We start from the raw sequence: 15,554 nt of genomic DNA on the forward strand, positions 1-15,554 counted from the left end.
AAAGGGAGGTTAAGGCTCACTCCAGTAGGCCAGCAACTACCAATGCAGTATTTTGTAAAAGTCTGTCTAACAAATCTGTCTGTCCGAAGTATGTTTTTAAAACAGCAGTGTTGTACATTGATGCCTCGCTGCTCTTGATTCTCTAGTTTGGTTCTTGAGTAGGTGCCTTCTACGCAGAGCTAATACTTCCTCCCTTTGTCGGTCTAGGTTTGCGTTGGATGCTTCAGTTTCCTCCCACATAACAAATTAGGTGAAATGGTGCTCTTCTTAAATTATTTAGGTGTACATGCTGTGAGTGAGTGCTTGAGTGCATGTATGTCTTTCACCCTGTATTGAGTTGATGCACATTTAGGATTGGTTGATAAGTCTTTTGCTTACCAAGTGCTGGGATGTGCTGCACCCCCCCCCCATGAGCCGTCTTTGGATTAAACAGGTGATCATAGACTGTGTATGAGTGAATGAATGAATGGGAAGTATCTGTGAAGCTGCTGTGTAAACATATTTTCACATATTTTCCTGACATTAGAAGATAAATGTCTAGTCTAGTAGTAGCTCAAGATTTGTTCTGGCTATCTTGCAGGGCATGCTGCAGAATTTCCACCCATTTTTCTGAGCTGAGGTACCACCTGGTACCTTCCCATTCATTTTATTGATTCTTGTATTGGTGATCCCCACAATGAATGTGGCACATTTATGAGTATACTGACTACTTCTGTAGTGGCAGTCTTCATCCTCCAGTCCTGCATATGAGTGTACTAGTCAGCATATATAATTCATTCTGTACAGACACAGACCATGTGGATTTCGGATGTTTCTTGCAACAAGATGTAATTCTGGTGTTGGTCTGTATTTTAAATTACTCTGCTTAACTTATTTGTGGGAAATGCAGTGTTTAGACTTTGCACCCCTTGCCTTACAGTATATATTGTTTAGGTGGTTTAGGCTCCAAAGGCTGCTTTAACCTTCTTCAAGAGAAATTTTTCATATTACTGTTCCATTTACCACTTTCTTAGCACCAGAAAAGAACAGAGTAGGTTACTTAGTGCTGTCCTGCTTTCATAGTTTGGTTTTGCTGACATTGACATCCTCATATAAAATCCATGCACCCCTAGGATAGAGATCAGTCAGGGGATTCATTTCTGCCTTTAGCCACTGATTTTATGATTTCCTTTATCAGTGAATCTGTTATTCAGATATATGTGGCTGTTTTGCGTATAGACACAAAGCTGAACAGTTTTCTGGCTTTTGAAGTACTGAATATTCGTTCATGAAGAACAGTGCTGTAGTATGATTTATCAGCAAGCAGGGGAGACGTACATTTTTGCTCCTTTTACAGAGACGCCTCTTACCTTTTCTAACAGACTGTCAAAAGTGTCGGATTCTGATAGCAGCTTCTGTCTTGGAAGTGATGAATTCATTGGTTTACATATTCAGCAGTTGTTTTATCCTCACGAATGTCAGATTTAGTATTGGCCACTTTTGCAGAATATGTAGAGACATCTTTGTCTTCGCTACCAACATAAAACGTGGAATGTTATTTATTTCTTTTTGATTGCCCCCTCCCACAAATTACAGGTCCTTGCATGCTTTCTGCAGTTCTAGTAAAGAAGCATCCTGCATACCTTCCTCCTGCTGCTGTAGTCCCACTTTTATTGGTGGGGGCAAATGTGAAGTATACTCTCCTTATCTTAGTAACCCTTCTTGATTTCCCGTAATTCTATCCCTGGCAGATTTAGTCTTCCTTGCGTTTGTTACCACTCCCTAGCTCTGAATACATCTTCCTCATTTCAAGTATTTTTTGACCTACTCGCCATGGATCTCACCTAGATCTATACAATCCTTGACTGTCATTGTTGCTTCCTCAATTCCTTTAATTGCCAGTGCCCTAGTTTTATCAGAAAGAGTAATCCTGCTCTTGTATGCTTCTCAAAAACCTTCTACTCAGAAGACATGCATTAACAAGAGCAAATGCTTTTTCTTGAGGGGTAAGGAGAACGAGGATCATCTATGTGTTTCCACAGCTGATTATAGACTTTAATCCTCTTTCGGATTCTGGACATAACTACTGTATGATCAAGGTTTACTTGACCGCTGTCCATAACATTCTTGAAAATGACAGCAGTGTCTTTTTAGTTTCCATGAAGATAGGCAGGGCTTTCCTCAAGTGCACCTTCCAGATTATCCTTACACCCCCAAAGGAGTCTGTACGCTAACATCTTAACTTGGAAAGTGATATATGTTAGTTTTAGCATCCCTCTCTTAATTTATTTTCATACAGCCAGAAATACATTCTCCATTTCCTTTCTTCAATGAGTAGCGTCAGTATTACTTTGTATAACAGGAAGATAGTGCTTTTCTTAAACCCTGCCTTATCAAATTACTATAAAAAGATATGACATGGACTGGGGGGGGTGCCAGGCCCTTTCCATTTGAGCTTTTATTAAGGGAATTTATAATGATAACAGGGATTGTTTATTGACAACCATCTTCCATTCAAGCCTTGATTAAACTACTGTATAAACTATGTTAGGAAATGGAAGTGCCAGCCCCTTTTCATTTAAAGATTTTGCTAGATTACTCTGTAAAGATGTGAATAGGATTGTAGGATGTCAGCCCCCTTCCATTCAGCATTGTTGAAAACAGCTAACAGAAAATATGCTGTAGATATATGGAAGAAAGTAAGTGTTTCTGTTTGCTATATCATAAAAAGGTGTATTATTGAAGACTGTTTTATTTTGATTATATTTAATTTCTATCAAGCGTGGTATAATTGTGTGTGATAATAGCAGTGGTCATGGTTAGGAGACATAGCTTCACACTGATAGTAAAAGCTGGGGGAAATTCTTGTGGAGTGATGGTATTAAAAGTTACATATCCAAGTAAAGCTGCCTTCTGCTCTGTAGTGCCTGGCATGTGTTGTTTCAGCTTAGTGTCAGGACATTTTCACTTTTTATATCCTGGATTCTGAGCATATCTTTTTGGCTTTACTAGATGAAGAGTTGCCAGATTATTTAAGGATGTTGCTCTGTAAAGAAAGGTTGTTTGCATTTGCTGATTGATGTAACATCCACAGGGTTTCATTTGAGCCTGTCCTTCTCTCTTTGACCATGAAATAATGTAATAAAAGTGTCTCTGGTGTGGTGGTAAAATACTAAAAAAGAAAAAAAAAACAAGGGTGGAGTTTTACAGTGAAATTTGTAAAGATGAAGGCAGATTCCAAAAGACTTGCTGTCAGTATAAGACACTCTGGTGTGAGGCCTTTCTATAAAGCAGGCTTATACTGGAGTAAGTCATACCGAAGGGAAGTCTTTTATAATCAGGGCTGTAGTCTAGTGACATTAGCAGTGTATTAAAATACTGAAAAATATTACTATGGGTTGTGTTATTTCTATTAATATATGTGTACCTATGTCAGTGTTTAAAATGTAAAAATGTAAATAAGAATTTTTGATGCATACCTTTGGAACACTGACATTTCTGTACATCTTCTAGACATCTTCAAATCCCCAGAAGGTAATGTTGCAGCCTTTCGGTGAAACCATGTTTTAAGATAGATTTGGGTACTTGTCTATTTTTTACATTAGATTGGGTCATAAAGCAGCATTTTGATAATTTTGTGTAAAAATACTCAAATCATGCAGTATTGTGTGTGTGTACCAGTCTGGAAATACAAGTTTAGTGTGTATTTGCTATTCTTTTATTTTGAACTGAGAATACATTATTCTCCAAAGTGTTTAATGAACTTGAAAATAACTGTTTCACATATCTTAACCAAAACTTTTTGCATCTTATGAGGTGATGTCCTACTATCTGTTTACACAGAGCAAGGAAAATAATATGGGATCTTAAAGCTGTACTTTCACTAGTTGCCACTTGTAAGGAGTACTAAGAAATGTTGCAGCCGCTTACCCACATTTTTGTCACATATACTTGTGGTTTGCAACAATCTAGATTTAATTCTTACAATTTATGAAATATTCCAGAATCTACAGCACAGGAACAGAAACATCTGAAACTTGGCTTTGATTCAGGAAGTGACAGTGAAAAAAGTTTATCCAATCCAAGTAAGACAAAGGCAAAAGGTACTTTTAATTTGATTGTTTGCAGAGTTATAACTTGGCATATACTTTGTACCACTGGTGCCTGCTTTTAAAATTGCCCAGGAGTTGGAGTTTTAGCATGGGCATGTGTACGTGTGAATATGTGCTAGTTTATCTAGAGTCTCTTTCAGCAGCACTCTGAAAACAATTAATATGATTTTAAGTAACAGTTAACTCTGATTTCCTTAATGTTGGAAAAATTGTTCATTGAATGCCAGCTGCTAATGTTATGTAGTTGTACTGAACACATTTCTTAGGCTTTCCTGAAAGTTTTAATGTTTGACATTTATTCTTTATATACTTTGAGTGAAAGAAAGACAGACACCTTGAGCTGTCAGGTGGACAGAGACCTGGTGTTTCAAGTTAGTGAGTGTGAGGCAGTATTTCCTTGTGATACTTGTACACTAGAAAAAAACTGCGGATTAAGGCACCGTGCAAGGAAACAGTCGTATAAAATTAAACAACTTTCCATTTACAAATAGATGTTCATACATCTGGTGCGTATAAAAGGTATTTGCTGAAAAGTTTCCTTAATACATTTATTTTCACAGCTGCATATGCAGTTTATTTCAGCCAGTCCTGGATATTAAAACTTAAGGACAGTGGAAGGTTTAGATCACTGGTAATTTCCATGTGTGCCTGTGTGTTTGAATGAGGTGGCTCAGAACTAGGAGATGATAAAATTTGAGACCAGTTTGTACAATGGTGGAAAAAGCAGCATGAACGTAAACTTCGATCCTTTTGAAATTCAAAAAGTGAGCTGCATTATGATATCACAGTGGGGTATGGTCGGTTATGACACAGTCAGGGGGCTTGAGAAGAAGTATAATCCAAACTTTGATAGAACTAGGATCATTATTAAAAGATCTAGGGACAGTGGCGGGCATTAATTTCAACTGTGACCAGTGTGCATATACCAAAGGCTGAAGAGCTTATTGTGTAGGTAATTGGCAGTTGACTCCATGACTCTGAATGAATAGCTGGAAGAAAGCTGCCTTTTAACGAAAAGTTCCTGTTGGGTTATTCATGTTTGACACAAACAGCTTGCATAATAATAATAATAGTAATAATAATAATAAATAATAATAATAATAATAGGGCTTTGTGATGACAGCCTTGTGTGCACAAGAAATGCAAAAGTGTGTTGCTAATAGTATCCATAAAAATATTGAGATGTAATCTCTGTCCATTTTTCCTTTCTACCCTTGATCAACAGCAAATAATTTTTCTTCAGATCTTGGAAATGCACATATAAAGATAGCTCACTTCAAAAACATTGACTACAACCCGAGTAACAGTAGCTAACAAGGGATGAACAGTTACGTAAACATTTTAACATTAAAAGTTATGCATTATTTAATTTTATTTTGTTGATCTGAAGGTGTAGTGTCTGCTCATGCAGACCATTGAAGTAAGTTAAAAATATTACAAAGTAAAACAATATTACATATGTGGGAGATTCCCCAGAATTGAAAATAAACCCCCCGATGAGAACAGTATTTGCTGATGCTACGGCAGCAGTGAACTAATGCTGCACCTTTAGCTACATCAGATGCCTGGTCAGTATACATAAGCTTTGGGTGCCTTCCTCAGCTGCCTTACCACTCAAGCATGTAGCATGCTCATATAAGGAGGACATACAGATTTCAAAATTCAGAACTTGTTTTGCTGTTGGCGCACTTTTTTTTCTTTCACGTATGGAAGCATGAGACCATAAGGTATTAAGACCTAGCCCCTGGTTAATATATGAGGAATATCAGAGCGGAGAAGGGATGAGGGACCCTTTTTGCTTCTCTACTTAGTGTTGGGGCACTACAGTCATGGAGAGTGTGGGGCATGGGCTCCAAGTAAGCCAGCTCTGCCTTTCATCAACAACCTTTTTTTTTTTTGTAGAGAAGTACCCCTGTTGAGGACTGTTCTTTTCCTTTTTTTTTGTACTTTTAACATGTCAGTCAGGAAAGGCAAGTATGTGTGTGTGTGTCTGTGTGTGTGTGTGTGTGTGTGTGTGTGTGTGTGTGTGTGTGTGTGTGTGTGTGTGTGTGTGTGTAAGGCAGGTGCTTTTTTGTTTAGGGGAAAACCACAATGTCAGATATTCTGATAATTGCTTATCCTTTGCAGCAAAAGTTATTAGAAGTAGGCTTATTTTTCGGAGACTTTTTTATAGCAAACAGGCATATATTAAGATTTTGGTATATGTGACTATGGTTTCTGAATATTCTGCAACTGATCTCCTCCTTCAAATAAAGAAAAAGAGAAAATTAAACAATAAGATTTATGAAGAAGACTCATTTAGCCACCCTTGACTTAGTGGTTTGGGACAGACAGTTCAACTGAGGTAGTTTTGCAAGCCTCTGACCATAATTCTGATTTACTTGGACTCCCAGATAATGCTCCGCAAGAAGGTACGAAGACCTAAAGCATCCTTAGCTGAGAATGGAGAATCTCTCCCTTCTTAGGATTCTTCCAAGTTCTAGTTAGGGAGGAAGTTGCTGGGGATTTTGATGGTGGTCTGGACAACTGATTCCGCCCCTAAAACAATCAGACTAGAGGCCACCTAAGAAAACTCTCAGAAGACTAGACATTTGTCCCCCACCCACAGTATACACTGTCTGCTGCCGTTTTTTTTTTTTTAGGGCAGTGCAGTCTTTCCAGTCTTCCACTCCAGAGGAGTGTCTAAATCTGAAGAAGAAAGACTTGACTATGCTTTACATCTTTCTTCTCCTTTTCCTGTGAATCTGAACCATGTCCTGAGCTTTTCCTAATGAAGAAATCTCCTGCTTTCTCTGACACCATCTCTAAGATGAAAGAGTTCTTTAAGGGGTGGGAAGGAAGTCTGAGTCGGAAAAGCATTAAAGTTGTGTAGCCACAAAGCCTTTAGACATCTCTGCAAATCCGGGACACTTTTAATACTGCTGTTGCTACTTACTCACAATGTACTGCACCAAGAAGACCAGACAACATTTTGTTAGGTGCCATACTCTCCCAGATTTCTTTTCAGAAATCCATAACTGACCTGGCTATTATTTCTCTGGACAGGGACAGTAGTTCAAAACTTTCTTTTTCATCTAACCCTGTCCCTAATGAAAAACAGAGCAGGGCCTTTCACAGGCATTAACTGCCAGACACACATGGCAAAATATTTACTGTTTTTGCTGACATGCAATAATCTGTTGCTAGCCTCCCTGCTTCAGACACTAAGTCAGTTTGTTAAATATAATCAGGTATTTGTCGTTAGATCACTGCTACTGTAGTCTCAGCTGAATAGTTTATATCCTACCTAGGATATAATACTGGGACAGCTTCCAAAGCAGAAGGGCACCTTCCACTTGCTCAGTCTGTTGATAGCTCGAGCTAGGCAGGAGAAAATCTGCAGTCTGGGTGCTAAGCCCATTAGGGCATTCAAGCCGCCAAACAGTGCTCATCTTGCAGGCTTTCAAGGATCAATGGTTGGCTAGTGTTTCTCCTTTGCTGGGCAGATCAGTTCCCTTTAGAGGAAAAAAAAAACGTCCACATCTAATTTTGTGACTAAAACAGTATTTTTTATGACAAGAACTAATTTATTTTTGCTAGGATTAACTTTTTTGGGACATCAAACGACATTTCGGTGAGTTGAAAAAGTGCTGTTCTTTTATTAGTTTGTGTAAACTTTTATTTTTCAATGATTTACTCTCATTTTTATTGGTAATCCATCCACAACTCTTAATTTTTGCACATGGGTCTGGTGTTTCATTATAACAATGACAATCTTCTAGAGCCAATGTTCACACTGCTGGGTAGCTAGCTATAGTGTTCTACATTGTTTTTAGGGGTTGGGGTATGTGTGTTTTGTGCATTTGTCACTCTGAATTTCTGGTGAAAATACTGCTTCTTTGATACTTGCCATTTACTGACTGCTACGTCATCACTGCCCAGGTTTCAGGCTTCTTTCTTGGCTTTACCATGGACCCCTTTGTAACACATCTAGCTGGCTCACAGATGGGATCAAAGAGGTTAGGTTTAATAAGACCACGTTACCAGTAAAATTCGCTTGGGCTCTGTGCTGGGTCCACTTCTCTTTGTCATCTACTTCTTCGTGGTCAAAGCCAGTGTCAAAGGCTTCTGGCTGACCAAGTTTGCAGATGATTGGAAACTGGGAGCAGTCATTGAATCCCCCAAGATGAGAACTCCCTTCGGGAAGGTCCAACACAGACAAATAATTGGTGCCAAAGTCATGATTTAAAGCTCCATACCAAGAATTGCATTACAGTACATTTTGGGAAGTCGACCACCGTGGGTAACTATGCCATCAATAAAACACCCCTATAAATTGATTTTCTAGTTGGAGATCTGGGAACTCATTAAAAAAGTAACATAGCCTTCGACCAAGATGTGTCCAAGGTACTAAGGAAATCCTTCTCTGTTGCTTAACTGAAAAGTAAGGGTATGGCATCAAGGTCCAGAGAGGTCATCATACCGCTGTACTCAGCCCTCATTACACTCATCAAGGTCCAGAGAGGTCATCATACCACTGTACTCAGCCCTCATTAGACTCATCATAGAGTATAATACCACCTTCAGTATGTAGCTGACTAGTCACATGCAGCAACTGGAATGTCCACAATGGCTCCTTACAAAAAGAATACAGGCGGTAAACACTATGCCCTACGCTGATCACCTCAAAGCCCTGTCTCTTTATTCGGTATCATACAGTCTTCTGAAAGGTGATCTTTGCCTGGCATACAAGGCATTCATGTTTTGATGAACCTTTTGCACACACGCAAAACAAGCAGCACCAGGACTACTAGATCAGAAGACCTAAATTTTTTTGCAACATAAATAGGACGTGTTGGAGAGAGAGAGATGTGTTTCTCAAAACATTCGCATTCTCTGGAACAGGTTTCCCATCCATGTGAATCAGAGTTCCTCCCTAATCCTATTTAAGTACAACATGGACCAGTGGATAGGTAATCAGAATTCACCCCTGGTCTGGCACCTCTGTCTCTGATGGACACAGGCAGTCAGAAGATCACCCCCTATAGAAATCAAATTTGTGTGTCACATTTGGCTTGCATAGCTAGGCTTATAAGGACCCTAGTGGTCATTGGTATAGTATATTCCTCTGAACCTTTAAGAAAGTGTAATCCATGCTTGACGGAACTAAAACTTTCAGAAACTATAATCAGTTACTTTCTTATGAAGGTAATAATAAAGGACGACCTCTGTCAAAGCAGACTATTTCCAAATGGTTGTCTCAGGCTATTGCCTTTTGTTATACACAGCACAAAAGGCAATTTCCAGGCTGGGTCAAGGCTCATTCTTCTAGGGCCTTGGCTTCTTTTGTGGTCTTTTGGTAAAGCTTGTATTCTAGAAGCAGCAATTTGGTCCTGTGTCCATACTTTTACCAAGTACAACAAACTTGATTCCTTTTTTCTCGAAGTGTAGGATAGGTTTTGCTAAGACCATTCTTGAGGGGATCCTGGACCATCACCCTTTCTCTTCCCAGTGAGTGTAAGCTGTGGTAATCTTCTGGAGTAGTGATTAGTTTGATGAACATAGTACAGCTCTGTAGTAAATCTACCATAATAGTAGATATTTGACTGATTAATGCTGCAGCAGTATGATGAATGTAGTACAGCTGTGTAAGCAAACTTACCATAAAAGTAGGTGTTTGAATGGTCACTGCTGCAGCAGTGATCATCTGTATGATAACTGTAGTACAGCTGTGTAGTAAACTTACCATAAAAGTAGGTGTTTGAACGGTCACTGCTGCAGCAGTGATCGTCAGTATGATGACTGTAGTACAGCTGTGTAGTAAACATACCATAAAAGTAGGTGTTTGAATGGTCACTGCTGCAGCAGTGATCGGTATGATGAATATAGTACAGCTGTGTAAGCAAACTTACCATAAAAGTAGGTGTTTGAATGGTCACTGCTGCAGCAGTGATCGGTATGATGAATGTAGTACAGCTGTGTAAGCAAACTTACCATAAAAGTAGGTGTTTGAATGGTCATTGCTGCAGCAGTGATCGGTATGATGAATGTAATACAGCTGTGTAAGCAAACTTACCATAAAAGTAGGTGTTTGAATGGTCACTGCTGCAGCAGTGATCAGTATGATGAATGTAGTACAGCTGTTTAAGCAAACTTATCATAAAAGTAGATGTTTGAATGGTCACTGTTGCAGCAGTGATCAGTATGATGAATGTAGTACAGCTGTGTAAGCAAACTTACCATAAAAGTAGGTGTTTGTATGGTCACTGCTGCAGCAGTGATCGGTATGATGAATGTAGTACAGCTGTGTATGCAAACTTGCCATAAAAGTAGGTGTTTGAATGGTCACTGCTGCAGTGGCCATTCCCATTTTCTATCCGCTATTTTTTATGTTTTTTTTTTTTTTGCTAGGGTGAGGGTTTCTGTTTATTTTCCTAGCATTGACCTTTTCAGGGCTCTTGCTTCCCTCTGTCAGTTGGCATGAAGTCTCTGAAGGCCTTGGTGCCCAGACCACTGTTTTTTTTGGCTTTGCTTGAGCCAGTAAACAGTTTGATCATGTGGAAGGTGCCTTAACCTTTGGAAGCTGGCTAGCTATTATATCCTTAGCTAGATATAACTCGTATATGTAAGGGTACTGCACCTGTGATCATTTGAACATCTACTGTTGTTGTAAATTTACTTACACAACTGTCCTTTATCCCTCCTCATGCACATGGGCAGGGGCAGTTACCAAGAACCTCTTTTCAGAGTGGACTTGCTCATACAGGCAAGGGATTTCTCATTCACCCTAGCATTCCCAACCTCCTCTTGACTGTATATGTGATAGGCTTTGATTTCATCTAGTTAGTTTTTCATAGGACATGCAACAGTTATTAAAGGAGGTTAGAAAACTTGCTACTAGGAAATAATATTTAGCCAAATGGAAGAGATTTTCTAATTGTTATCAGAACAGACACCAGGATCCATCCCTTGCAGGGACTTTGGTGGTTATTCAATTCCTGTGTGAATTGCTGCAGTGAAGCCTGCCTTAAATAAAACTACATGTCTGTTAATCCCTAATACCATAGAACCAGAAACACTTCATCCAACATCAAACACCCCTTAAAAACTTCTTAACGAGTTGATCAGTAAACACACTCCAGCCAAAAAGTCAGTCCATACTTCTAAGCGTATTGAACTAAATTTATTAAAAATTAAAAAAAAAATAAATAGAGTTGAGCACTTTTGTCCACAATGGACTTAAACAGAACTAATTAGTAATTACTTTAACAACCATTAAATAACAATCTACTATCTAGCATCCCAAGAAAGAACCAGTTAAATTCATTCATAAGTGCGGTCATGCAAACAGTGCCTGTGTTTTTGTGTTGAAGTGTTTTCTGATTCTGTGGTGTCAGGGCTTAACAGATTGCTTCATTGGTTGATTGTACCCTGTTCTTTATACCACTGGCACTTGGTTCAGTGTTAAATCAAAATGCATCATTCACGGTAACCATGTGAAGAGTCAGGACCCCCAGAGGGAGTCCAGAAGCAATGAGACTGAATGGCTGAAAAAAACAGACTTGCATATAGCAAGTCGTAGATGGCTGTTTCTTGAAATATTCCCTTTTCGTTAAGGTACAGCAATGTTGGTGCTGGTATATTTAAATTTAGGGTGTGTGGAGGGTGCAGGAAGCTTGCTTCCCTTCCAAAAAGAAAATTAAAGGAGAAGAGTGATGTTCAAGATTTGCTGTTCTCCTGGATTTTCGTTTTTTTTCCACCTTGTTAGCACTCCGCATTTCGAATGCCGACATTTCAATAGGGTGCCAACTTTCAGCCATTTCTGCTTGTCTGCTACTAGATTCTCCTTTCCGTTTTTTTATTTTGAGTCAAACAATTCTTAAAAGGGGGTTCTTCATATTAGGCCACCTAGAAAATAAGTGGCACCTTCCTGAGGATGGTTAACTGTACCACACTCGGAACCTGCATCCTCCACTTCTCTGAAATGTCTTAATTGGAAGACTGCTTTGCTTATTGCTTCTGACTTCAGCTAGCCAAGTAGCTGAGTACTTAGCTTTTATGTCTTTGCAACCCTTTTTTAATTTTTCACAAGGATATGGTGAGTTTTAGAACTAAGCCTATCTTTTTGCCCAGAGTTTTTTCTGATTTTACCTTGAACCCATCTGTGCATCTCCCTATTTTCTATCCTGAACTCATAATTCGAGGAGAGAGAATTCTTCATACCTTAGATTTCTACAGGCAACTCAAACATTACCTCGACAAGACTAAACATTTCAGAATGCCAGACCAGCTTTTTATTTCCTTTGATGGCAAGAAAAATATAGCCAGTTTCCATGCAGACTATTTCCAGGTGGCTGTGTCATGTTGTTTATTTTTATTATTCTCATCTTGAAAAAATCCCTCCATAGAATGTCAAGGTTCCTTATATGTGAGCTATGACTACTTCTGCAGCCTTTTGGAAAGGGGTGAACTTCAGAAGTATTCAAGAGGCAGCTGCCTGGTCAACAGTACACACTTTCACTAATCACTATGAAACTGACTGTTATTCCAGAGCCAAAGTTTATATTGCTAAAGCTGTTATCCAGAGTCTTCTGGACTCTGACCCTCCTACTTTTCAAAGCTTTGGTAATCTTCCCGTATAGCTAAAGGCTACTGCAACAATGATCTAATGATGAAGGGAATACAGCTGCTTTAAGGTAACTTACCATAATAGTATATGTTCAAGCAGATCATTGCAGTGCTTACACCCTCCTTCCTCCCCCTTTTATTTTCCTGTCTTCCCCATCCGAAGTGTGTTTAGTGTCACACTTGTTCTTTTTTTTAATTTGATATTTTGGTACTTTCTACAGCATTAGGCTACAACCTCCCCTTTAGGGTAAGAAAACTCTGGCTTTTAGTGTACACTTGTCCTTCTTTTATACCAACACACTCATGCGTTTGAACAGACGGTCAGTGCATGAGGAAGGAGCGCAAAGTTTTTGTAGACTGGCCAGACATTGAATATCATTGCAGACTGTTTCCCATATAGCTAAAGACTACTGTAACAGTGATCTTTTCAAATGTACAGTTATGTTAAACTTGCACAGCTGTACTTTCCAATACAAGGTACAGTATTGTTAATTAACTGGCCATTTAATATCAGGTTAGCTTCAAATCTTGTTGAGGAATTTCTGCTTTGAGTGGCAAGTACTACATGTCTGTTGTATAGCTCTTGGGCTTCAAACTTCACCCTTACAGTTACTGTAAACAAAATTGCCCCATAGCTCAGAATATCTCCTTTGTCCTTAAATGAGTGTTTATTAGAGTAAATGGGTTAATCTGAGCTTGCCAAGTTAAAGACTTTATCAAAGGACTTTGATGATTCTGTCTATCCCCTATGGCAAGTGTGCTGTAATCAGTAGGATAAAAGTTTCACTACAGTTTTTTTGTTTTTAGATGTACTGGGAAGATGGGCATCATATTACTGAAACTGAATTTTGCATTCCAGGAACAGACTTCAGATATGTTCATTGGTTGGTAAGCTTTGCAGCACAAAAAGTGTAATATAAAGTACCACTATATAAATGAGACTTTTGTTAGAGAACTTTTTATAATCATCTTTTTCTAACTTCACTTGAAAAATAGAGAGAAATTCACAGCTGACATTGTGCATAGTTGAACAAGGCATGCTTTTGAACTAGCTGTATTTTTGAAGTAAAGAAATGTGGTATTTTCTTTACTTTAGAAAAAAATGTCTAAGTAAATGAAAAGCCACTGTGTTGCACTCTGGGAGGGTATTAGGGGAGGGAGGAAGATGCTGTATACCTGACGTTCAGTATGCAGGCTTAATTCTCTGACGTATCCATGATCTACCCAGCTGGTTGTCTAGATTATGGGCAGAGTGGAGAAGGAAGCCCACAAATTGAAACATTTGAAGTGGGTGATATGCCTCCAGGGGGAGGAGAAGTAGAAGTTTCTGTTAGCATAGTGTAATGTAAGGGTTGAAATGCCTTACTGTGACTCTTATTTGTATTTAATTTATTCATTTTTTTAAATTTGGCTGTAGTCTGCAAATGGGAAAAGTAGCTATAATTGCTGGCTATGAGAACAGTCTTTTGATGAAGATCTTGCTGTCATTTGCACATCATTCTAGCTTTACAGAACTAATGTGATTTGTATGAAGTTGTTTGGAATACTTGGTTGCTGTTTGTGGGAAAAAAAATCAAATTTCTTACTGTGGCCTTTATTTTTATCAGAGTAAGTTACCTAGGATGTACACAGACAACAAATTGTCTATAACTGTTAGGTAAAAGGAGCTCTCTGTGAATGAAAGCAACAGAAATTTTATCATTTGTTCAGTTTAAACAGTCATTTTTCTGGCTTTGCAGAACTAGTGTGTTTACTGTTTGAGGTAAATTCATATATTTTACTGTAACTACTGTGTGTTTGTACGAAACAGACTTGAAGTACATTACTATGGCCACTATTATTCTTCTTTCTCTTCTTCTTAGTAGTGCTAACAGTAGTAGAAGTATAGATATGATGTTGCCTTTGTCATCCGTTCCTGAAACATTGAGTTTCTGATCCGACCTCAGAAAGGACTTCAGCCACTTCTCAGATTTGGAGCCATAGTTCAAGCTCCTCCCTTTACCCACAGTCCTCTCCCAAGCCTTAGATCTCATTTGCCTGTTTTAGCAACCAGACTTTTTTCATGGCTCAAGTCTTTGGGAGATAAGCTGACTTTTTTGTTACCCTTTTTCTTCAGGCAGTTGTATCTCTTCTTTCCTCCTACCTTCCCTGTTGTAAAAAAAAAAAAAAGTATATTGTTTTCTGATAGTTGTTAGGGTTGTTGTTGTCTCCCTCTAAGCCTCCCACCATTCCATTCTTTCTATCTCTTTTCTCTCTATTAGATTATAGTAGTCTTTATACCATTGCTGGTATTCTCTTTCCCATTTCATTGGGAGTGTATTTGTAACATTACTGGTAAATTGCCTGTAGTCCCTTCTGTATATCTGGATTTTGTTTTCAGGACTGGCTTTTATCTTGCTGCATGATGTCAGACAAGGGGCATTAAAAAAAAGTCCTTCATGTGGCACAAAAATCTAAATTTGATGCCCACTCTGAATGTGTATACTGTCTTGGCTACCACTCATCTTGAGGTTGAGTGTGAGATTTGTTCTGGCTTCAACAACAGAGCCTTGATTGAATGCAGGAATAAGCTAATACACAAGGGATTGCTATCTTCTTCTCTCTCTGTATCCGGAGCGTCCCTCTTCTCCAATAAACCTGCAGGAAAATCTTAGTGGGAGATAGAGGACAATTTAAATCTTCAAACAAAAGTTTATAAAGAGTTGAGAAAGTGCTCCCCTGTCCACTCTCTTCACTGTGAACCAGCTTTGGCTCCTCTTTCTCAAGTATTTACGGCTTGAGATCCATCTGCCTCTTTAGATCCAGTGTACCTACGCACAACTCTTCATACCATTGACCTCATTGGTTCTACCCAGA

General features: G+C 38.8%; 1 protein-coding gene across 1 annotated transcript in view; it reads left to right on the top strand.

The window, feature by feature from the left end:
• Positions 1 to 15,554, top strand: part of CYLD (CYLD lysine 63 deubiquitinase) — a 1,495,154-nt gene that overhangs the window by 638,435 nt on the left and 841,165 nt on the right. Inside the window, exons 9-10 of the mRNA XM_044081615.1 lie at positions 3,984 to 4,082; positions 4,652 to 4,709. Coding sequence (XP_043937550.1) covers positions 3,984 to 4,082; positions 4,652 to 4,709 — 157 coding nt within the window. The remainder of the gene's footprint in view (positions 1 to 3,983; positions 4,083 to 4,651; positions 4,710 to 15,554) is intronic.

This window comes from Protopterus annectens, chromosome 8.part1 (assembly GCF_019279795.1).
Source record: "Protopterus annectens isolate FY-2018-M chromosome 8.part1, PAN1.0, whole genome shotgun sequence".
Classification (NCBI taxonomy): domain Eukaryota; kingdom Metazoa; phylum Chordata; order Ceratodontiformes; family Protopteridae; genus Protopterus; species Protopterus annectens.